Source organism: Sabethes cyaneus, chromosome 1, assembly GCF_943734655.1.
Source record: "Sabethes cyaneus chromosome 1, idSabCyanKW18_F2, whole genome shotgun sequence".
NCBI lineage: Eukaryota > Metazoa > Arthropoda > Insecta > Diptera > Culicidae > Sabethes > Sabethes cyaneus.
In genome coordinates this window covers 156,643,534-156,668,122 of record NC_071353.1, presented here as the reverse complement: position 1 = coordinate 156,668,122, position 24,589 = coordinate 156,643,534, and the positions used below count along the sequence as shown (strand labels likewise).

Below are 24,589 nucleotides of genomic sequence, written 5' to 3'. Positions count from 1 at the left end.
TGGTTGTGTCAAGCGGTGTCTAGACAACACGAATTATAAAAAGAAACCATAGTATGTCTTGAAATGTCACGGAAAACTTTTTGTTTACCTTCACGCTCAGGTGATAGTGTGTCAAAAAGTCAAAAGTTGCAAAGTCAGGAAATGGCTTGGCAATCGCGACCTAAAACATTTTCTGAGTTTACAGCTCATTTTCCGGTTCCGGTCATCTCAGTTTAATTAAGGCCTTTGTCAAAATCAGCAATAAGCGTAGTGACTGCACTTGGTCACAGCGTGGATGGCTTCAGTTTTCGGATGCAACACCCGCCATCGAGATGCGACCGTGTTTGGTTAGAAACGCGCAGAAATTTTTGGTCCGCCGTTCGCCCTACTGCTGAATCACATCGGAGTAGCAGAACATACCAATCTGATTGATAATACGGTGCCAGTTTCGGTTGGCGTTTTTTTTTCATACTGTTCTGCGGGGTCGATTGTACCGAGATTATACTGTTGGCCATCAGTTTGACATCGTTTAGTCATTCTTAGCGCAAACTAGATTTGGACAAAGTCTAGCACCGTGAATCGATGGATTGGAATACATTACCCGAATCAAAACTTTTATCCGATAACTAGTATTGTCAATTGCAAGGAAAATTGTACCATCCAAAGTGCGATATCACTCATAAAAGTGCTATTTTGCATTAAATCGTTTCGGTATCTTCGGCGCCCTTTTTCGTTATCTTCCAAGCAATAAGTGCGCCGAAGATACCGAAACGATTTAATGCAAAATAGCACTTTTATGAGCGATATCGCACTTTGAATGGTACAATTTTCCTTGCAATTGACAATACATTGACATTAGAGAAAATAATCTGGATTAATCCAGGTACAGCTGCAAAGCACAATACAAATTTGATGTTCCACTTCCTCACGACCAGCAAAACGCAGACAAGCACAAGAGACAACTGCGAAGCTGTAACTGTCAAAACGATCAGCTGCTCTAATGTCAAACCAGAGTTGCCAGTGAGAAAAAGTTATCATTGTTGCCAGAAACGTGTTATTTTCGTTATGTCAAGGAAGATCTCTAATGTCAAGGGAGAATAAATTACAATATTTTTGTTTTTTAATTTTTTAGTGCTCTGCATCTTTTTAAAAAGAAAAAACTATACTCTGGTAGTCATAATGGGAAGCTTTATCGTTCCTTCTAAAAAAATAATCTTTTTATCACAAATTTTAGGACCCAATTGTCTATCCTGCTTTATAATTCACAATCATGAATTGTATATGAAGACACGCACGACTTCAAAACAACTTTTTCACTTCGATTTGACATACTCTAATCATTATACAATTCCAATGTGAAATTGACATGAAAACGATTTAATGTGAACTTTCTATTACGATTTTGTGTTATCTGGGTGCGACTAGTATAGTTGTGTTTGCTGTATAACCTGCACTGCACTTCTTTTTGCTGTAATCGCTATTGAATGAGCGATATGCTTATTAAATTTCATGCGTGCTTGTGTGTATTGGGGTTTACCCTTTCTTCAAAGCTTGATCTATTTTATCCACTTATTCCTCACTGCCAGTACTATCCCATATTATAGCCGTCCCTGGCGAGAGCTCATTCGTGTTTCTGACCAGTACACTTAACTAAAGAATCTGACTAAAGAAGTGACAGGTAACTCATTTTCGGTTCGTCGAAACCAAGTGCGCATGAATCTCGATGAAACCTTCTGAATCTTTTGCTCGAAAACTTGCGGAGTATCAGTCGGTGAACGCGACTGAAAATAATGACTGCAAGCAAACGGCAACAAATATCATCGTATCATCACGAAATCGATGCGTGCTGCCTAACAAAAACACCAGGCAATCAAATTTGTATCGTACAGTTCATAAAATCGCCTAAATGTTGAACTCGAAAAAATATTGTTCGACCTTTTCCTAGCAACTTTGAACAGAGTCACGCACAACAATCATCGTTGAGCAAACCAGGTTTAGTGATGACAGGAGGCCGCGAGTGACTGAGCTCCAATGCCTTTTCTTTAGTCAGATTCTTTACACTTAACTATCCACCTTTTCGCACGGTTAATGACCCATACTAAAGTCACTTGACATCGAAAGGTTTGGTTCTACCCACGCTTGTCAAAGCAGACTCGGTAACCTTGCGGCTGCGGAGCCCCCCAAATGAGGGTTGAGTTTCTACAGGTTTTCAGTTCAAATGCAAAAAAATCAGGAAAAATCAGAATTTTTTTTCAAAATCAGGATAAAAGAGCGACTTGTCAGGATATCAGGAAATACACCAAAAAATCTAGATAATCCTGAAAAATCAGGAACATTGGCATCTCTGCATGCTACTATCACTACAAAGAGACTAACGTAGTGCTGCGCAACCTACATATGCGGTCGTGTCTTGTACACAATCCCTCTGATTTTTATTTCATTTCAATAGACTTTACATGTCAACCCGGCAGGACTATACTCAACCACCGCAAGTTTATTTTGCTTCTTTGTCTTGAAACAGTGTAGTACCAGCCACAAGCTTGATGTTTGTAATGAAAGTCCGTATCGTTTTGGCATAAAAGTTTACGTTAATTTTCACTACCCCACGATTGTAAAACAATTTTTTCAAGAAAGCCATAAAATTGCTGCATTTTTTTATATGAATCGAATGGTATGCGAACCATGAAAATCCAGTCTAAATTGGAAGCTATTAGCACAGACAAAATCTTTCATTCTTTCGTGACGCTGACTTGAATCCAAATTTTGGATTGACACCTTGGCGGTAAGACGTAGTTCTACGTCAAAATGTAAAGTTTCCAACACGCAAAATAATCCACACGTCCCTTCCACGTGAAAAATTACGTAAATTTCTCTATACAGGAAGTTACGTGACTTTCAGTTAAACATTATTGGAAAATACAATAACATCTATCTGATTTCCACGTAAATGCACGCATACTAATGCAAACTACGTGAAATTCACGTAAATAGTACGGGAAAAGTTAGATGGAAAATATTCATATAACTTTTCCCGTAATTTCGACGTGAAAATTATTTTGAGTGAATCTATATCCTTGAAATTCTCGTCATTTCGGTTTTTGTTCAGTTTTTGCTCGGGCTGTCGGCGCGATTCTCGCAGGTCGCTTATAGGCATTTCCCAACTTCTGGCACCCCTGCGCCTCCGCAAGCACGACGGCGGCGATCATTTTGCTGCCTTTTTGCTGCGAGGCGATGCGATTATGCGAAGCGAACCCAAGTTTAAGTTGAAGAGTGCTCCTGTGATGACGGTCACCATGAAGAACGGTGTTTGTGCGTCGTCGAATATTAGAAAATTTTCGAATAAAGTTTGTGAAAAGAGTTTCCCGTCGCGGTGGTAAAGTCTAGTGCCAAACGGTGCACCGAAGTGTCGCGCGTACGAACAGTGTTGAACCGGGTACGGGCCGAAAGTGCCAGCAAGCGAAAACGATGGCCATGTCCAGCTGGATGATTCGCCATCGGAGCCAGCGACAGAGAAGTAAATATTAGGCCCGTCTGCATCCAGTGCCTACGGCACAGCTAGTTGAATGATGGTGATTGCGTCGTGAAAAAATAGAAAATATGCGTTGTGGTTTAGTTCCGACCGTTTCCTGCTCCGAAAAGGGCACGGTGCGGGATGCCCGTGGACAACCTCAAAATGGGGCGGCTTAAGATGGTAGACGGGAAAAATCATCCCGTGTTATTAGGTCATGCTTTGCCAATAAACATCCGGATGACGGATGAAATGAAGAGTACGGTTTGTGGAATTAGTGAGGGGTGTGGTGGTGGTGGGAACGAGCCGTCCGAGGCAGGCAGCGGCGAGTAAAATGCTTGTGCGGTGCTGGGCTGCCAGCTTTTACGATCTGCTCTGGACGGTGAATTGTTTACTATGTGATTCATTGAGAAAAGAGTCAGAAGAATGGTGGATGTGTGAATGGAAGACCATCAGTGAAGGGGATGTGAAAGTGAAGATCACTGGAATGTATAGTTTGTGAAATGCAAAGTAATTCAACAAGGAATGTAACCGATTATTGCAGCCCTGAAATTTAACTGCCTGTTCGATACTTATCCATAAATGAGAAATTTCTATTTAGCTAGTTATGGTCAAAGAGAAGCATACCTACTCTATAAGGAATGTCTGTCCCTGGGTGGTCAATGGGTGACTGCAAAATTCCGAAGTTACGATCCTCAGCAGATTGTAGGAGGCTGTGCCTGTCAAACTAATGCTAACTCAAATGCGCTATTTTATCGTTATCATCATTTAAGTTGAGTCTGGCTGACCAAAACTTTTATTATCACAACAATCCGGCGACCTACCACCATCTCTCAATATGGTATTCGTAGGACAAGAATAAATTTTGAACGTTTTAACCACGGCAATTTGAAATATGTTTTTATCCTCTGCTTAACCAATGTTGATGGTCTTTTGCTCAACCGATTGAGTTGGATGTTTTGAAAAGGCCAACACAGAAAACTATTCATTCTGATTGCACTGGCTGGCTAAAACCACGGGTACTGAACACCATCTCGGTGCCGCGTATGTGTTGTGAAGCAGAGGGCCATAAATATGCACATATCCCCTGGCACGCTAACGGATGTGCGCATTCCGGCTACGGACGAATGGAGTTCACTTCTGCCTTTCTGTCTATTCATATTTTCTTTCTTTTTTTTGTGTGTGCACTTTGGCTACCGTGGACGGCTTGCGCTATGACCCGGTAACTTCCAGCAGTTGTAGTAGTAGTACTACTACTACTTTTACAATCATTGTAGTAGTACCGAAAGTGGCAGAGAAAGAGAATTGTACGCACACAGGATATGCTCTGCCTATGCGTCAAATACGCTTCAACTTCGCTGCCGCCGCCACAGGCGGCCTCTCAGCCAACTGAAGAATGCATGCCCGCTCGCCCCCGTTCAAGCCAATCCGAATCTGAAAACGTAAACAAAAAAGCCGTGCGAAAAGTGCATTCGATCTCCGATGCGATACCGCACCACGGTACCGTCGATGTTCGGTTGTTACAAAATTTTAACTCCGGCCGGTGCGCCGTTGAGCACCAGTCACAAGAAAAACAATCAACCCAAAAATAGAGCCAAAAAGTCTAACGGTACAAAAAAAAAACGGAAAGTGATGAACCTTTCTCGATACCTAAAAATTCAATAAAGTGCTCATTTGTTTTCTTCTTGTGTTTGGCAATAGCAAAATAACATCATCACGCCACCAAGGGCATCGATTGCTGTTAGTAGGCGGCGACGGCGGTAAGTGCAGCGTAACCAACGTAACCGATCATGTGCAGATGAAGCTACGTCGCGTCAAAATCCTGTGCCAGTTGTTTATTTTCACTTTTTTTGGCTCGAAGCTCCGTGTGGATTTTGCGGTTTTTGGCGTGGTTGTAGTTTTCTGAAGAAACAAGTGAATTTATCCACCGGTGGAAAGTCGGTTCAGGTTGGGTGACCAGAATAATTCGATGCATTTCCATACAAAAATGGTTGGTTCAAGAGTTATGAACTTTTGGCGAAGGACTGCGTTTTTCCGCAGGGCGCCATTCCATAATTTACATTCTGAAACTTAATAAAAAGAAAACTTATCCAATCCAACTTATCCTGCAAGTCGTAGGCGAAATATGTATCTGTCGCGAATAAATATACCTACATACCTAGTAGAATCAAATTGGATAAGTTTTCTTTTTATTTATTTTCAGGTTTCGTACTCCACTAAGACGCTTCAAAAACTTCAGTCAATTTACATTCTGCATACCGTCATGACAAAATGAAAGATTTTAAAACGGTAATTGCTTCGACAACTTACTTACTTAGGTGGCTTGCCGTCCTAAGACAAAACCTGTTGAACAAAGTTTCTCCATGTAACTCGGTTGAGGGCTACCGCCCTCCAATTCCTCGGACACCGAGTACTCTCCGCCAGATCTCGCTCCACCTGGTCTAACCATCTTGTTCGCTGCGTTCCTGGTCGTCTTGTTCCTACCGGATTTGAGGCGGACACCATCTTTGCAGGGTAGTTGTCCGGCATTCTTGCAACATGCCCTGCCCATCGTATCCGTCCAGCTTTAGCCACCTACTGGATACTGGATTCGCCATAGAGCTGTGCGAGTTCGTGGTTCATCCTCCGCCTCCATACTCCGTTCTCCTGTACGCCGCCGAAGATCGTTCTTAGCACTCGTCGTTCGAAAACTCCGAGCACACGAAGGTCCTCCTCGAACATTGTCCATGTTTCATGCCCGTAGAGAACAACCGGTCTAATAAGCGTCTTGTACAGGGTACACTTTGTACGGGCACTTAGTCTGCTCGACCGTAATTGCTTGTGAAGCCCATAGTAAGCACGACTTCCGCTGATAATACGCCTGCGATTCTCACGGCTGGTATCATTGTCCGCCGTTACCAGTGAGCCAAGGTAGACAAATTCATCGACTACCTCAAACTCATCGCCGTCGATCATTATACTACTGCCCAAGCTGCGTCGTTCGGCGTCGGTTCCGCATGTACTTTGTTTTAGTCGTATTTGCCTTTAACCCAAACTTTTCTGCTTCGCGCTTTAGTCTGGTGTGCTGTTGTTCAGCCACCGCCACAAATGTTCTGCCGATAATATCCATGTCATCGGCAAAGCAGACGAATTGACTAGATTTGTTGAATATCGTGCCCCGCTCGGTTCATAACACCTTGTAGCGCTATGTTGAAAAGCAGGCATGAAAGAGACCATCACCTTGACGAAGCCCTCTGTGTGATTCGAATGAATTGACAATCCACCCGAAATCCGAAGTTTGATGAGCTTCCTGGGGAAGCTGTTCTCGTCCATGATTTTCCATAGCTCTTTCCGGTCGATGGTATCATATGCGGCTTTGAAGTCAACGAATAAATGATGCGTGGGAACTCTGTATTCACGGCCCTTTTGGAGGATTTGCCGCAGTGTAAATATTTGATCCGTTGTAGACCGACCTTCGACGAAGCCGGCTTGATAAGTTCCCACTCATCTATTCGCAATTGATGATAGACGGCGGAAAATGATTTGGGACAGAACTTTATAAGCGGCATTGAGAACGGTGATCGCTCGATAGTTCTCACAGTCCAACTTGTCGCCCTTTTTATAGATCGGGCAGATAACCCAATTTTTTCACTCCTCCGGTAGCTGTTCCGTATCCCAAATTCTAACAATTAGTCGGTGTAGACAAACGGCCAGCTTTTCTGGTCCCATTTTAATAAGCTCCGCTCCGATGCCATCTTTTCCAGCTGACTTGTTGTTCTTTAGCTGCATGATGGCCTCCAACTCTGCATATTCCTGCTCTTCCAGGTAGCGCTTTTTCTCCCGAAAGATTTGGTTTAGCTGCTTCTTCTTCTGTTTGTGTCTTTCCACGTTCTGACGTGTGGCACTGCGCATCTTGGCCGCCCGCGCAGCGTTCTCCTCATCCATCACCCTCCTACATTCATCGTCAAACCAGTCGTTCCGCTGATTCCGGGCCACATGCCCGATGGAGCTCTCCGCTACACTGCTGATGGCTCTTTTGATAGTGTTCCAACAGTCCTCGAGAGGGGCTTCGTCCAGCTCGTCCTCTTACGGCAGCGCAGCTTCGAGTGAATGCGCGTAGTTTGCGGTGACGTCTGGCTGCTTCAGCCGCGCGAGATCTAACCGAGGCTGACGTCGGTACCGAATGTTGTACCCAACGGAGAGTCTTGGGCGCATCTTAACCATCACTAAGTAGTGGTCCGAGTCAACGTTAGCGCTTCGATAAGATCTGACGTCGACAATGTCTGAGAAGTGCCGACTGTAGATCAAAACGTGGTCGATCTGTGATTCTGTCTGATTTGGTGACCTCCAGGTGTACTTGTGATGGATTCTGTGCTGGAAAAAGGTACTACGTACGGCCATATTCTTGGAGGCGGCAAAGTCGATAAATCTTAGGCCCATTTCATTGGTTTGCTGGTGTGCACAGAACCTTCCAATCACCGGTTTGTATTCCTCCTCCTGCCCGACCTGAGCATTGAAATCCCCGATGACGATCTTGATATCATGTTTTGGGCAGCGGTCGTATTCACTCTCCAACTGCGCTTAGAATTCATCCTTGTCGTCATCGGTACTTCTGAGGTAAGGGCTGTGCACGTTGATGATGCTTATATTGAAGAATCGGCCCTTGATTCTCAACCTGCACATTCGAGGATTGATTGGTCACCACTCAATCACCCGTTTCCGCATCTCGCCCATCACTATGAAAGCTGTACCAAGCTCGTGTGTGTTGCCGCGGCTCTGGTAGATGGTATGGCCATCTCTGAACGTACGTACCGTTGAGTTCTTCCATCACACCTCCTGCAGCGCTACGACGTCGGACTTGCGGCTCTTTAATACGCCGGAGTGCACTCGAGTGCTCCCTTGGAAGTTGAGAGATCGGCAGTTCCACGTCCCGAGTTTCCAATCCATAGTCCTTTTTCGTCCACAGCCGAAATGTTATATAATCATGGCGAATATTTTAATGCTATCCGCTTTATTTTATCAGGCTAAGCAATGGGGGGAGTTGTTTTCTACTTTACTGTGAGGAAAATTTGTATATTAAACCACCCATGAACTCCTCAGAAACTTGCAAAACTCGAGATTGTGACAAAGGTCATCCGAGATTCACGATTTATGTACAACACAGTTTAATTTGTGACAATACGAAGTTTGTCGGGTCAGCTAGTGACTAATAAAAACTACTAGCTAATGTTCTGAAGCGAGATTTCAGCACGTTGCGGCTAACGCCAAAGTCAAAACAGGATACAAAACGGGTAAAATTGCGTTGTAAGCCAGTTATAGTGCTAAAGATGCTGCAGTTGGTTCTTCTGTGTGGTATACGTAAAAATGAATTGTTCCGTGCTAAGCGAGGCGGAGCAGAAATGTCGATTCTCTCTAATATCCTTGGGCAGTCGATCCGGAACGTCAAAACATCTGATATAAAAAAGCTTTGATTACGTCTCGACGTCTTTGCAGAGAGTCCAGATTGATTAGTCTGCAACGCTGTTCGTAGCTTGGTAATCTGATCGGGTCGTTCCATGGTAGCCGTCGGAGCGCAAAGCGAATGAACCTCCGCTGTACTGTCTCGATTTGGGTGACGACGTTTTGGTAATACGCGGGCTCCATACGGGTGCGCAGTATTCAAGATTAGAACGAACTAACGCACAGTAGAGTGATTTCAAACAATATATATCATTGAAGTTTTTAGCGATACGCATGATGAATCCCAAATTCCTGCAGTCCTTGTCGACAACGAAGGAAACGTGTTGTTTGAAGGTCAGTTTCGAGTCGAGTAGTACACCGATATCCTTGTCGGTATTCGAAGATTGAGCTTTCTGGAGAACGTAATCACTTCACACTTATCGGGGTTCAATGTTAGACGATTGTTTTTACACCATTCGGCAAATATCGACAGCTGGTCCTGAAGTGCGAGAGTATCAAACGAGTCATTTACTTCTGCAGTTCAACAGTTTTAAGTCATCGGCAAACGCAAGCCGAGGACCTTTGAGCGTTACGTTGATGTCGTTAAAATAGATAAGGAAAACCAAAGAAACGAAAACGAAGATGCGGAATTCCAGAGAAGGTGATGAAAGCCTGCGAAATGGACCCGTGGATAGATACATTAACGAGACGATTCGACAGATACGATTTAAACCACTGGAGTAGCGCCCCTCCAATGCCGAGTTTGTCCAGTTTAGCGATAGCGGTTTGATGATTCAGCTTATCAAAGGCAGCAGAGAGGTCCGTAAAAATGACCTCTGTCTGAGAAACGGTCGTTGAGCGCATGGGCATTAATCCGTGTTGTTCATCGGCCAAATATTGCTGGACGAACGAGGAAATTGGTACGATCACAACGAGCTCGAAGAGTTTTGATAATGCAAATAAGACGGAGATTCCTCTGTAAACGTCCACGTTCCTTTTATTACCCTTCTTATGAACTGGAAACATATAAGGGAATTTCCAGGCAGAAGGAAATACACATGAGCTAATGGATAAGCTAAGTAGATGACGGATTAGTCGTCCACCGGAGGAAGAGCTTTTCAACTTCAGAGCGGCCAGCCTAATCATAGCATCGTCAATAGTCAGGTTATTGAGAGAGTCGCCGAGATTGGGAACGCTGTCTAGTGCATTCGAGCCTTCTGTGTCAGACAGCCTTTCGTTAACAAAGACACTGGAGAATTTCCGTGAGAATAGTTGACAAACCATATCCATATCAGTAGCAGTGTCGTTTCCAAAGAACATTGCTGACGGAAGATCGTCGTCTTTTCGTTGAGCATGCACATATTTCTAGAATGACTTAGGGCTACGTTTCAATCTGCGCTGGACGTTGTTTAAGTATTTACGGAAGCAGTGACGACTGAATTTTTTGTAACGTCTGTTGAGCGCCAGATAGTGGTTTCGCAGCGATTGGGTCTTGTACCTTGAGTACCTCCTTAATGCAGCTTTTTTTCGGATTTGAGGCGACGCAGCGTAGCGTTTATCCAAGGTAGATACGGTTCTGTGCGTATCGTTTTTTTAGGCACGTGGCAGTCGATAATGTGAAATTCAAAATATGCTAAAAAGTCAAAGACACGCGGACTCTATCCTAGTCGATACACGTTAAAGTGCTTTGGATAAGGTCAAAATCGGCACGATTAAAATCGTAGTACACGGCCAGTGGCGTATTAGACATCCTGGACGATGTATGTTGACGAATCGAAATTAGTAATGGTGGATGATGGAGCGCGTCCTTGACGAGAGGAGCCGGTACCAACGCACATTCTGGAGCAAGACTGCGAATGCTGGAGAAGCAAAGATCCAAACAGCGTCCGTTTTCGTTGAGGATATTATTGATTTGTTGCAAAGTAGCTGTGCTATAGCAGTCGAGCAATTCATTGGTGATCGGGGGAAGTGTTGAAGAACTGGAGTCGACGAACAGATATTCGTTGCCGCGTTTACACCAATTTATACTTTATAGTGATCCAAACTTGCTCGACAGGTAACCAATCGTTGTGTTCCAAGACGGAGGCCTTGAGTTGGCGATGAACTGCTATTACAACGCCGCCACCCGTTGATTTACGACTGTTGTGCACACCTCGGTCGCAGCGAAATATCTCATCCATAACGATGAGAAACAGAAGCGGTGATAAAATGCAGCCCTATCTCACGCCAGCAGTAACCCTTATGGGGTCAGACAAGACGCCGCCGTGCAAAACCTTGCCTTGCCTTATCATCTCGACTGACAAAGATGGGTCAGCTTTGAGCATTTCGGCTGAAATACAGTCTATCCCCGGGTTTCATACTCTTGATGGCTGCTACAATTGCATCCAACGATGGCGCCTCCGAGTTGACGCGATTAATTCGACGAACTGTAGGCATCATACGCTGCTGGTTTTGTTGGTCTCTGACATTTGAAACTCGGAAGAGTTGTTCAAAATGTTCAGTCTATCGCTTAAGCTGTTCTGTACGGTCAGTCAATAGTTGACCAGCTCTGTCTTTTAGCGGCATCTTTGCATTCATCCTGGCACCACTAAGGCGGCGAGAAATATCGTACAACAAACGGATATCACCATTGGCGGCGGCGGTTTCTCCTTGTTCGGCTAGGGAGTTACTCCAGGCTCTCTTGTCCCGCCTACAAGCACGTTTATCAGCCCTCTCCAGTTCGGCGTATCGTTGGCTGGCAGCTGTCTTAGCCGACGTGCGACGCGCAGACGTAACTCAGCGATAACAATATGATGGTCGGATGCAATATCAGCGTTGCGTTTGTTGCGTACATCAAAAAGGCTCCTTCGCCATTTCCGGCTGATGCAGATGTGGTCGATTTGGTTTTCTGTTCGGCCGTCGCGGGAAACCCACGTGACTTTATGTACTGGTCTATGGGGGAAGAGCGATCCACCAATGACCATGTCGTTATTACCACAGAATTCTGTAAACAGCTCCCCGTTTTCGCTCATCTCTCCTAGGCCATGGCGTCCCATGACGCGTTCAAGATCCGCGTTGTTTGAGCCAATCTTCGCGTTGAAGTCGCCCATGTGAATTTGGATGTCCCCCTTCGGGATTTTCTCAACCACGCTGTTCAGCTGGCTGTTAAAGCTCTCTTTCTCCTGCAGGTCGGCAGCATCTGTTGGCGCATAGCACTGGATTGCCGTAAGGTTCCTAACCCGTGTTCTAAATCTGGCAACGATTATTCGCTCATTTATCGGTTCCCACTTCATCAGGGCCGCATGTGCCCCTGGGCTCAGTAGGAATCCAAATCCTCTTTCTCGAGAAGCATTTTCACCTCGTATGCCAGAGTAGAGCAAGACTTGCCCGGATGATGTTCTGTGTTCGCCAGTACCCGGCCAGCGGACCTCGCTCAGCCCCAAGATTTCAAGCTTCAGGCGGCTAACTTCCCTTGCAAGTTGAGCCAGCTTGCCCTGCTGTTCGGATTCGTGTCCGTGTTTTCATGCTAAAGGTCGTTGTCAATAATCCAGAGAGATTTCTTCTTTTATTTTCGGTAACTTTTTTATGTTCTGGTACAGTAGGCTAAGGTCCTTATCCCGCTGATGGAGCTTCCATCTTAATGTGGGCGGGAGCCACTGTGCCACCTTTCCTGTTAGCATACGACAACCGAAGTTGCGTACCCCAGCCGGCACCTCGTGGAGGTAGGAATAGGAGTTAATAAACAGAGGTTATGGAATGCACATGTTCACCCTTTGCCAGCCTGGCGGAAAAGTAGCCAACCGGTGAAAGAGTAGACCAACCTCGAGTTTTTAGTCTTGACCTTGAAATGCGGTCAAACAAATTTTATTAAAATTTTTGAAACAATGGTTCTACAATTGATGAAGCGACGGTAGGGGAAAGTAATGAAAATCGACCGACATTGGACAAAAGGTAGGAGTCACTACGACGACTTGTTAAGCGTAGCCACGTATCCCCCCCCCCCTTACCTTTCCACTCTTTCCCACCCCTTAATCGGTGAAAGAGGTTCAATCTGGATAGTTGCCGAGCTCAATTTACTTGCGGGACTTCAGGTTTTTTGACCCTGGTGCAGTACTGCTGCTGAACGTGAAATTTTCGGTGGTTAACCGGATGGTTCCCGAATTCATTTTACTTGCGGGACGTCACATCTTTTGATTCGATTGTAGCAAAACTGCAGAACGTGATATTGTCGGTAGTTAACCGGACGGTTCCCGAGTTCGATTTACTCGTGGGACATCGGACTCTTTGGACGTGGTATTTTCGGTGGTTAACCGGATAATTCCCGAGTTTACTTTACTCTCGGGGTGTCAGACCCTTTGATACTGTTGCAGCAAAACTGCTGAACGTGTATTTTCGGTGGTTAATCGAATGGTTCCAGAGTATAATTTACCTACGGGACATTACATCTTTTGATACGATTGCAGCAGTACTGCTGTACGTGGTACTTTCGGTGGTTAACCGGGTGATTCTCGGTATACTTCGATTCTGCCAACATGTCGGATAGAAACGCAGTACGAGACTTCGATCGGAAAACAATCTTCGATGGCAAACAAGCCACCTTCCCAGTCTGGAAGTGGAGGGTGGAGCATCGCCTGGCAAAAATGCAGCTAATACACATTGCTGCGTACGCCGATGAAGGAAATATTCTACAAACCAGAAAAAGGAGCTACTCCTGAGCAGGAGATAGCAAGAAAGGTAAAGCTGCAGAAGCGATTATTCGAAGACATTGAAGCCATGGATGAAATTATTATGCTGATCAACAACGATGTGTTGAACAAGGTCATCGGTCTGGAATATGCAAAGGAAGTCATGGACGTTCTTGTAAAGACGTACCAGAAATCCGGTACAGCCGCAATTATTAATATGCGAGACCGTCTCTTTTGTATAAAGCATAAGAACCTACAAACACTGGAATAGGTATTTGAAGAGTTGATTTAGTGCTCAGGGAGCTGTCAAGGGGTTTATCAAGGGGTCAAATTTATCAAGGGGTCACTAATGATCCAATCTCACGAAGAGCTCTGTAAGAAAACAATCGCCAAATTAAAGCAGGTATTCCTGGACGCAAAAGTTGATGAACCCGAAGAAGAGAAAAATCACAACTTCGCACTAAAGTCTAAAAAGTTGACCAGGAGATGTTTCGGATGCAATGAAATTGGACACTATAAGAGTAAATGTCCACTGTTGCAAAAGTACAATGACAAAGAAATACGTTTGCAGAACAAGACAGAGACCAAGAGAGTATACGTGATGAGAATTGACAGGAAGCAAAATAATCACAGCCATAGCAGATTCAGGAGCAAGCGACCACAGAGCGAATAACAAGTCGCTGTCGGAAGAAGAGGAGTTGCATAAACCAGTCACAGAAACAAATGCAAAAGTTAATGGAAACCTTCGGACTACGAAGCGTGTATCACTTTCGATAATTAAATCGAGTGAAGATAATAAAAGGGTTACTTTTACGAACGAAAAGGTAATTTTCGAGAACGAAGTTGTTACTTTGGGGAAGTTCGTCAATGGATTGAACAAACAAGAAATCTGCTCAGCATTGGATAGATAACAAGTGAGTCTTAATACTTGACAAATCCGGGAATAGAGATGTTAATCACGAAGGGAATGGCTAAAAGGTTTATGATCACAATCGATCATCGTTGGTTGAGTCTTTCAATCTTTCATCTTAGGAATAGCTCTAGGCACTTTTAATATATTTTCTATTAGATGATTGTTACGATAATTACGGCTTTACAGTCACTGCATTCCATGCATTGAGTAAAGAACCAGAATAAACACCATCGCATCTACTGGTGGTCGATTGACCCGGCCTGTCAATCACATTCATATCCATTTTCATCCTAGCTGTTCCCCATCAGAGAGCGAAAGCAGCACGCACCGGCATGCCTGCTGCCGTGGCAGGGGCGGCACTAGAATAGGGTCAAATCACACCAATAACCGGCCGCGCACACTGTAAGCGGGTGGGAGGGTACCCTACCTTGAAGTGCGTTCTATTTTTGAACGTGAAGATGTAACGCGACCCGATGGAATCCCATCAAAATACTGATAGACTGATGAGGAGATGTTTGACAAAGCTTGTTGACATATTTTCGCTGATGATGATGGTGGTGGCGGCCGGTCGGTACACACAATTGGATATCAGAATAAATAAAAGTTTCGCAATCAGAACGACCGACCAACACCGGCTGTCCGTGTAGAATAAAAATAAATGTAAATTAAATAAAAGTATTCAGGAGTTCACGCAGGGTTCAACGTTCTCATCACCGTCCGTTGTTGGGATTTAAATTCAATGGAAATTGACAATTTTTTTTCCTTTTCTTTTTTTTTCCAAACGCAAAAGGTCGCCCTCCGCCGGAGGACTGCTACCGTCTGGATCCGGTCAAATCGATCCGGGAGAACGCATCGGACATCTATGCGGCACTGAGTGCGCGCTCTACGAACGAAAACAAACGGCTCAGCCTGCTGAACGGGCTGGTCAAGCTGATCGAACGTTGGAAGAAGGAAAATGCCATCGGGAGCTGCTCGCTGCTGGTCGGCAGTCCCCAGCGGAAGCTGCTGCTACAACGGGAAGCGGCATTCGGTTTCAGCACGGCCGAGTGGCTGTACTGTATCAGCGCTTCGCTGGGCTATCAGTTCACGCAGATCCGTGCTGGAGCCCTGCGGGCAACCCGACACCTGCTGATGACCCCCGGCGATGTGCGGGCGCTGAACGACCTTCAGCTGGGGCATTTAATATGCAGAAGCTTAGATGTGTTGTTGAAAAACGAGGAAGAACGGGTACAGGCGTTGAAGTTGATCCGAAAGCAGCTGGTTATAGCGCCGGAACTGGTCAGTCCGGCTGCGGTTAGGTGCTTGGTTTCGCTTGGCGAAAGCGGAGCCGAAGATCGGGCTGTCAATGTGGACCGGGAAGATCGAATGCTTAGAGCATGTTTGGCAACGCTCTGCGAGATCGGAGTGCTGAACTCGAAGCTGTTGATCGTTTGCGGAGGGGTCAGCGTAATTACCAGAAACGTATTGGAATGTCACAGTCCACGAATAGCGGAGAGTTTGTGCGGGGTTTTGCTGCATCTACTGGAATGGCCAAAAACGCGGCAGATTGCCGGTGTTCGGCTGGATTGCCTAGCGGCACCGTACTGTGACTTTACCTATCGGCTAGGCATCATGGATAAGAACAAGGATGCACGTGATCTTCGATTTACGTGCAGTCGATTGGCTCTGCTTTCCGTTCTCCGCAGCTGGGCTGGAACGCTCGAGTTCTGCAACCCGGCAAAGCCTTCCGGGTTGAAGGCCATCATCGACATCCTCTACCTAAACCAATTGGAGGTCCGAAAAGCTGTACTCGATCTTTTGTACGAACTGCTTGGGCTTCCGCAGCCAGTCTGGACGGACGAGTATTCCGTAGCTTTCTCGGTGGTGGATCCTGCCGAATTTCAGGACTCGTGGCGATTGAATGAAGGGTTCGTCGCTGCCGAAGGCACCGCCGTGCTTCCGTCTCTGGCCAGCCGTGTGCCAAACGTTCCCGACATACACCTCGCGCTGCTCCTCTATTGTTTCATCGAAAACGGACTGCTGAATGCGCTGGTCGAAGTGATCGTCTCCAGCGACACGTTCATCTCGGTCCGGGCGACGATATTGCTCGGTAAAATCCTACACCAAATGCATCTGCTGCTGCCGGCGGAAATTTGCAATTCGACACCCTCCAGCACGCTGCCAACGCTAATCTCGAAAGCGACCGAAGGCAATCATCAGGCCAAAGCGGCCATAGCGGCCCTGCAGCAGTTCCATCAAATGCTGCAAAATCGACCCGCTTCCTATTCGCTGTTTCTCGACTGTATCATTCAGAGTGGCGACCTGATTAACACCAGGATGTTCAAACGGGAGCTGAGTTCACATGTAAGTCGTCTCATTTCTTGTACTTAACCCCGATAATAATCCTCTTTTTTTTGTTTTGTAGGAGGCAGTTCCACTACCGGCAACTAAATATGCCACTCTGGACAGCGTTTCTGGTTTTGGCAGCAAACGCACTCGACACGACTCGGTAGGATCAACGGGAAGCTCCTCCGGAGGAGGAGGTGGCAGTGGCGTTGGCGGTCGATTGGGCTACCTGTTTACCGGTAGTCTTCCCAACGGTTCCTCGCTGGACGATAGCAGCATCGGCGTAGCGGGAAGCAAGCCGCAGTCCGGAGCCGCTGGCAAGCGGTCCAATCTGAAACGGGCCCGTTTCGTGCTGCACTTTTTCGATAATCTCAAAGAAAACGAACGACTCATCAAGGACTCGAACGTACTGGCCAACAAGGATGCCAATATGTGGGATTGGGACATCGTGATAACGATCTTCCGATCGGACAGCTTGGGCAGCAAACTGGACGACCAGAATACGCGCTTCATTCGGAGGATCATCGATTACTTTAAGCCGAGCAATAATCGGTTCTCGCATCAGGATTTGACGGGGAATAACCGGCAGCTGCCGGCGTACGTGACGGCGGCCCTGGAGCTGATCGATTGGTTGCAGCAGAGTCAGGAGGTGAGTAGAAATGAGATTGTATTTTTAATCTCCCCGGTCAGCAGCAAAGGGGAATTCATCGAATAACTAAAAACATCGGGAGAACTAACAGAAGACGATACAATGGTCTCTTTCGATGCAACAGTGTTATTCCCTAGCATTCCTGTGAAAGAATCGATAAGCATATTGAAAGATTGCCTGTTAAAACAACATGGGGACAATGCATGGAGAAGAAAAATAGGAGGTTTTTTGAAGCTGACGCGATTGTGTGTGAAGGAGAACCTACTGCACATTCAAGGGTAACATTTACAAACAGGTAAAAGGTGCACCAATGGGTAATCCTCTATCAGCGTTCTTGTGCTAACTGTTTATGATGGCTAATCTTGAAAATAAATTGGAAAAAAAATAGTTTCGTAAAATGGTGGCGATACGTCGACGACTGGACGTCGAAACTGGAAGAAAAATATACTTTACCTTCGAATGAGCTAGGGGATCGAAGTGAAATGGAGTACATACTAGAAACTGCAAAACTGAACGGATATCAAGAAGGACCGACTAAGCCATTATCTGATGGAAAAGAAGGGAAGAATACAAAAAAAATCCCCAACGATTTCCAAAAAATTCAAAAGTTTGGAAATCCTACAAGAGATGCTCCTCCACTTTACTGGTTGATCTAATACAAGACTGCCGTTTAATCCGTTTTTAGTTTACTGAAAATCGTACCAGGCGAATTGCTTCAACCATTGGAGAAGCGACTGCAACGAGACCCGAACCTGTAGGTTTAATACTAGGCATTCATCCGAGAATATAAGTATCTGTCATTGCCATTCATTAGATTGATGAGGCTGAAGACCTATCGCCAGCTGGCATAACGGAAAAAAAAGTTTCGCCAAAAGACAGAGCGTTTCAATGCATATTCTAGAGAGAAAAATAAAAAAAATCCTCACAGGTATTGATTTTTTTTGACGGCATTGACAACCATTTTAAGAATTTTGAGCTCGGAAATTAAAAAAAAAAAACTTCAGTCAATTTTGAGCTGTATTGGGAGTATCTGAAAATATTCCGGAATAAATTGCTGCCGAGGGAATTGCTGAAGACGGCACTCCAACCGATGGACATCTGATATACTGCCAGAACGTTCGTGAACTTTGACTAAAATTGACGACTTGCTTGCGACGACGACTACGACGTTGTTGTATTGGCTGAAACCTGGTTGGACAATTATGTCTATTCCGTGTAGATTTGTAGTAAATTCTATCGTCTGGTGTTGCAATCGAAATATGTATGAATCTACAACCTCACCTACTCATGTAGAATAGTTCCGATCTTACCTGATAAACCACACACTTTATGTGAAAATCGGATTGCAGCTTTCAACGCAGTTTACGAATATCTTAGAAGTAACAAAAGGCAGTAATTCGAAAGCACCAAGGTGCGCTTCCAGTGTGAACTGGGAGTGCGCCGTAAATACTAAAGATAGAGCAATACTTAGTTCTGTTATGGGTAATAACGAAATTAAACACGGAATATCTATCGAAAGTAATTTTATTATGACCGCGTCACTCAAGTGCTCGTATAAGAATGAATATAAAAGGAAGAGTATAGTTGTATGTACGCATTCGATAAAAGCAGTGCTGCCAGAAGATTGAAGGAGGTGCCGATGTACGTTGCATATTTTAACACTCCTCCTCAACGTCATACGGCTGAACTAATTTGATGACAAACCTAAAGCGTCACTGTGCTGCATCAGTTTTGAAACACCGAGTGGTTTCGTAAATAAATCAGCTGTGTTTCGCTCCGATGGACAAAATTGCAGTTTCACTTCACCACGGTCACAAACGTCTTTCACGTAGAATTGGCGCGTCTCGATGTGTTTCGACCTCTTTGATGTTCGGCCAGCATTCACAAAAGCAATGCATCCCTGGTTATCTTCATTGATAATCGTAGCATCGACTTGTCGTTCGCCGAGATCTTGTAAAAGCATTCTAAGCCATATTGCTTCTTGACAAGCTTCACTAAGTGCAATATATTCCGCTTCCATCGATGACAGTGAAACGCACGTCTGCTTACGGCTACACCAAGAAACCGCTGTATCACCATAGATAAAAACATATCCGCTGGTCGACTTGCGTGTTGCTGAATCACCGGCCCAATCAGAATCAGCAAAACCCTGTAGACAAGGATTCTTTCCATTGAACATCAATTTCAAATCACAAGTTGTGTACAAATATTTGAGAACTCTGCTTCACTTTTATGTTTTAGCAAATATACTATGGTATATCGAGAAAAATCATCAATCATTGTCATAATAAACCGATTTCCTCTTGGCGTCGGCGTCTCTAGCGGACCGCAGAGATCGGTATGCACCAAGTCCAGAACAGAATCCGTTTTTGTCTCAGATGCATGGAATGGTGCTCTGCTCATTTTTCCTTCGCAGCAGATTTTGCATACCGATCGAATTCCACAGTCAATCAGATTCAAATTTAATCCTAACTCGTTTCGTACAATCTGCTCGATGGCACCAGGTTCGCGATGACCTAATTTTCGATGCCACATATGTTGACAGTTTTCTTGATGTTGAACTGCAACCAGCAACGCCTTTGTGTACTCCTTCAGCTGGTACAAACTAGCTTTGCGTTCGCCTACCGCTATAACGACTTCATCCTTAATCACTTTACATCCATGTTTTTCGAAAATTACTATGCATCCTTCGTCAGTCATTTTACTAACCGAAAGTAAATTACCGCTTAGAGATGGTACGCGCAAAATTTCCTTCACCAAAACTTCCCGAGGGTTTCCCTCTCCATCAACAGCAGTCAATCGAACATTACCGGATCCACTCGACAAAACCTTGCTTCCATCAGCCAGTGTGATTGATATACCTGTATCCGCTTTGAAATCCGAAACGTCTTTTGCCATGTGTGACGTGGCTCCCGAATCCAAAAACCATTTCACACCGCCACTTCCAGATGCGTCTCCACTAGCAAAACAAAATTCTTCTTCTTGCTGTTTCGTTATCTTCGCATTTTGTTCATTACGCTCGTTTTTCTTTCGGTCCTCGACTAATTTGCGGCAATCTCGGCGAAAATGTCCCTCGATTTTGCAATAATGGCATGTTTTTTTCGAGTCTCGCCATCCAAACGGCTTTCCAACATCCGTTTTCAACGCTTTATTTTGATGAACCGAATTTTCATTCCTTCGTCTCCATTCATCCAGAAGTTTTCCTTTAACGTATTCTAAATCGAGTTCTTCATCTCTCCTGCTTTCTAAAGCGACGATCAAGACATCATAAGACTGTGGTAAACTAGAAAGTAAGATGGCTACCATCCAAAAACCACTTAACGTATCACCCATCGCCTCCAAGCGCTGCGACAATTCCATAACGCTGGCGATATGGTCCGCCATATTTCCATCTTCTTCAAGTTGTAAGCGGAGCAGCTGCTTTAACACGTGAATTTTATTTATTAGCGAGGACCGATGGTGAAATCTTTTTAAAGCCTCCCACATATCTTTCGCACTTTCAGCCTTCATCACATGCGTTAGTTGATTATTTTCCAAAGCAAGTCCAATAACTGCACGTGCTTTTCCATCTTTCACCAACCAAGCAGGATCCGGCTTCTCCGGCTTATTACAAGAAACCATTTCAAATAGTTCCTCCTTGATGAGAAGCAGCTCCATACGAAAACGCCACGTAGCATAGTTTGTGTCACCTAACTTTTCCACTACGAATTTTGCGTCTGCCATGATTTTTACAGGCACTTAACACAGTTTTATTACTACAGTTCTATTATTCGCGCTGTGGATTTCGTTTCTGGGCGCATAACCTGTTATGGGTAATAACGAAATTAAACACGGAATATCTATCGAAAGTAATTTTATTATGACCGCGTCACTCAAGTGCTCGTATAAGAATGAATATAAAAGGAAGAGTATAGTTGTATGTACGCATTCGATAAAAGCAGTGCTGCCAGAAGATTGAAGGAGGTGCCGATGTACGTTGCATATTTTAACAAGTTCAGCAATATTATGGATAATAATTTACTGTATAAATGCCCCATATATAATATTTTCGAATTTTGCTTGGCTGAGGTGTTACAGTTAAAAAAGCAAAACAAGTTCACTGAGTGCAGGACAAGCCTGGGCATGAGGGTGGTGGTCGAACCATATCTCTGGAAGTGTGTGTCATTACCGGTATGATCTCCATTGCCTTATCATTGAAGGGGCTTCAGAAAGATGATCGGTAAAGAACAAGGTGAATCGGAATAGTTGTCAGAAAAAGGGTCAGAAAGGAGTTCGAAAAGAGTCATAAAAAGAGTCAGAAAAAATGAAGTAAGAGATTTAAAAAAATGAATCCGAAAATAGTCAGAGAGAGATTGGAAAAGTGCCAGAAAAATATTCGGAAATAAGTCAAAAAAGAAATCAGCTAAATCGTCTGAAAAAGCGTTAGAACAAGAGAAAGTCAGAAAGACAGTCAGGGAGTAGCAGGAAAGAAAACGGAGAGTCAGAAAAAAAATAAAAAGACAAAGTCCCAGAGTAGCCCTGCTGGAAAAGGGTTTTTTAAGTAAAAAAAAAGTCAGCGGTCAGAAAGGGGTCAGCCAAGGGTAAAAAAGAGTTAGCTAAGAGTCAAAAATAATTGAAAAAATTCTAAAAGTATCGGAAAAGGTTTGGAATAAAAAAGAGCATGAAAAATAGCCAGAAAAAGAATCAGAAAAAGACTGCAAAAGAGTCAGAAAAGAATAATAAGGCCAGAAAAGAGTCAAAAATCTCATAAAAAGAGTAACAAAGAAATCAAAAAAGATTCAGAAACAACAAAAAGACAGAAAAATAGCCTGAAAAAGGTTTAGAAAAGTGCCAGAAACTGAAAAATAAATCGGGAAAAAATTGGAAAAAGAGTGACAGTAAAAGGCAAAAAAATAATCTCGGAAGATTTAGATGGAAAGCATCGGAAGGAATCAGAAATAGAGTCAGAAAAAATTAGAAACAGAGTGACAAAATGGGTCAGAAAAGCGTAAGACAAAGAGTCTTAAAAAAGTAGGAAAAAGAGTGAAAAAGAACCAGAAAGAGGGTCATAAAAGGTAATAAATGAGAAAAAGGTTAGAAAAAGAGTCATAACGAGTTAGCAAATAATTAGAAAAAGGTCAGAAAAAAATTCAGAAAAAGGGTTGACAAAAAAGAGAGAAAGTCAAAAAATGAGTCTTAAATGAGTCAGAAAGTACTTAGAAAAAGAGCCAGATAGGGTTCAGGAATGGTCCAGAAAAGGGTCAGTCCAAAAGTCGCAGAAATAATCAGAGAGAAAATCATAAAAAGAGTTAGAAAAACATTAGGAAAGGAGTCAGAAAAGGTTTAGAGAAAAGTAAGGAAAATAGTTCGAAAGAGCTAGAAAGGAGTTAGAAAAGGGCCAGAAAATCAGACCGAACAAGAGCTAGCAAAATATTGAAAAACGAGTCACAAAAAGAGTTAACCAGAAAGTGTAACAGAAAAACCGTAAAATAGTTTAAATCAGAAAAATCAGCAAAAAATTAGATAAAGAGTCAAAAGAGACGAGTCCGTTAGATAAAGAGTCATAAAGGATCAGAAAGAGGGACCGAAAAAGAACCAGAAAAACAGTTAGAAATATCAGAAAAAGAGTTTTGAAAGAGTCAGAAAGAGGTCATAAAAGTTTCTAATAAAGAATCTGAAAAGGAGCTCAAAAAAGCTGGAAAATAAATCGGAGAGTCAAAAAAGTTTTGAATCAGAAAAAAAAATTAAAAAGTCAGAAAAAGGTTAAGAATAAGGGTCGGAAAAATCCGAAAAAAGTCGGAAAGAATCACCATTAAGGTTACAAGTTAGAAAAAAAGGTAGAGGCAGAGGTAGTAGAGAGTCGGAAAAGGGTCAGAAAAAGAGTTCTGTAAAAAGTCAGAAAAGATCAGAGAAAAAGGTATCGGAAAAAGGGTTTGAAAGAGTCAGAAAAAGAATATGAAAAAAGACCCAGGGAAAAGCCAAAAAGAAGTCTTAAAGGAGTCAGAAAAAAAAGTTAGAAAAAGCATCCGAAAGAGTCAGAAATACAGTAAAATGAAGATCGCACAGAGAATCTTAAAAGAATCCGAAAAAGAAAGATGGAAAAAGAACCAGAAAAACAGTTAGAAAACGCCCTTAAAAGAGTCAGAAATAAGCCAGAAATGGATCTGAAAAGTAGCTAAAAACAGTTGATAGATGAGTCGAAGAGAAACCCAAAAAAGAGTTTCAAAAGGAAGAGTTCAATAAGGTAAAGAATCGAAAAAATCCGAAGATAAACAGTCGTAAAGGGTCGGAAAAAGAGACCGAAAAAGAACCCGCAAAGAGTAAAGTAAATGTCAGAAAGAGTGTCTTGAAACAGTAGAAATAAGCTAGAAGATTTTCTGGAAAAGGAGCTAAAAAAAGTTGGAAAAAGGGTCGAAGAGAGAGTGCCATAAAATAATTTTAAAAGAGTCAAATAAAAATTAAAAAAAAAACTATCAGAAAAACAGTACAAAAAAGTCGAAAAAAGCGTCAGATAAAAGGTTAGAAAAAGAGTAAACAAAAATATCAGGAAAAGGATCAGGAAAGAGTCGGAAAGGTGCCATATAAAAGCCAGGAAAAGAATCACGAACAAGATCGGAGGTCAGTAGGTAGGTAGGTAGGTAGGTAGATGCAGAGGTAGAAAAAAAGCCAGAAACAGAGTTAGAAAAGAGTCGAAAAAGGATCAAAAAAAAAGTCAGAAAAGGTATCAGAAAAAGGGTTGGAAAGAGTCAGAAAAGGAGCAGAAAAAGAATCAGAGAGAAAGCCAAAAAATGTTTTAAAAAAGTTAAAAAAAGCCAGAAAAAGTTTTAAGATAAGTTTAGAAAAGCATCAGAAATAGAGTAAAGCGAAGATCGCACAAAGAATCTTAAAAGAATCAGATAATAAATCGCGAAGCAGGTTGAAGAGAAAACTATAGAAGAGTTTAAAAGAGTCAGAAAAAGAGTTAAAAAAATGGTAAAAAAAATCTTAGGTCTAGAGTTCAAAAAGAGTCAGAAATAAGCCAGAATTTTTTTTGAAAAAGTGTCAAAGGGGTCCTATAAAGGTCAGAAAAGAGGTAGGAAAAAAGAGTCAAAAATTAATAGAAAAAAGTTGAAGTCAAAAAAGAGTTCTAAACGTCAGAAAAAAGTTAGAAAAGG

The 24,589-nt window shown here is 43.4% G+C and overlaps 1 protein-coding gene across 1 annotated transcript in view; it reads left to right on the top strand.

Moving 5' to 3' along the window:
• Positions 1–3,294: 3,294 nt before the first annotated feature.
• Positions 3,295–24,589, top strand: part of LOC128733006 (rapamycin-insensitive companion of mTOR) — a 48,365-nt gene continuing 27,070 nt past the window's right edge. The window contains exons 1-3 of the mRNA XM_053826528.1: positions 3,295–3,493; positions 15,273–16,825; positions 16,887–17,456. Coding sequence (XP_053682503.1) covers positions 3,445–3,493; positions 15,273–16,825; positions 16,887–17,456 — 2,172 coding nt within the window. The 5' untranslated portion in view covers positions 3,295–3,444. The remainder of the gene's footprint in view (positions 3,494–15,272; positions 16,826–16,886; positions 17,457–24,589) is intronic.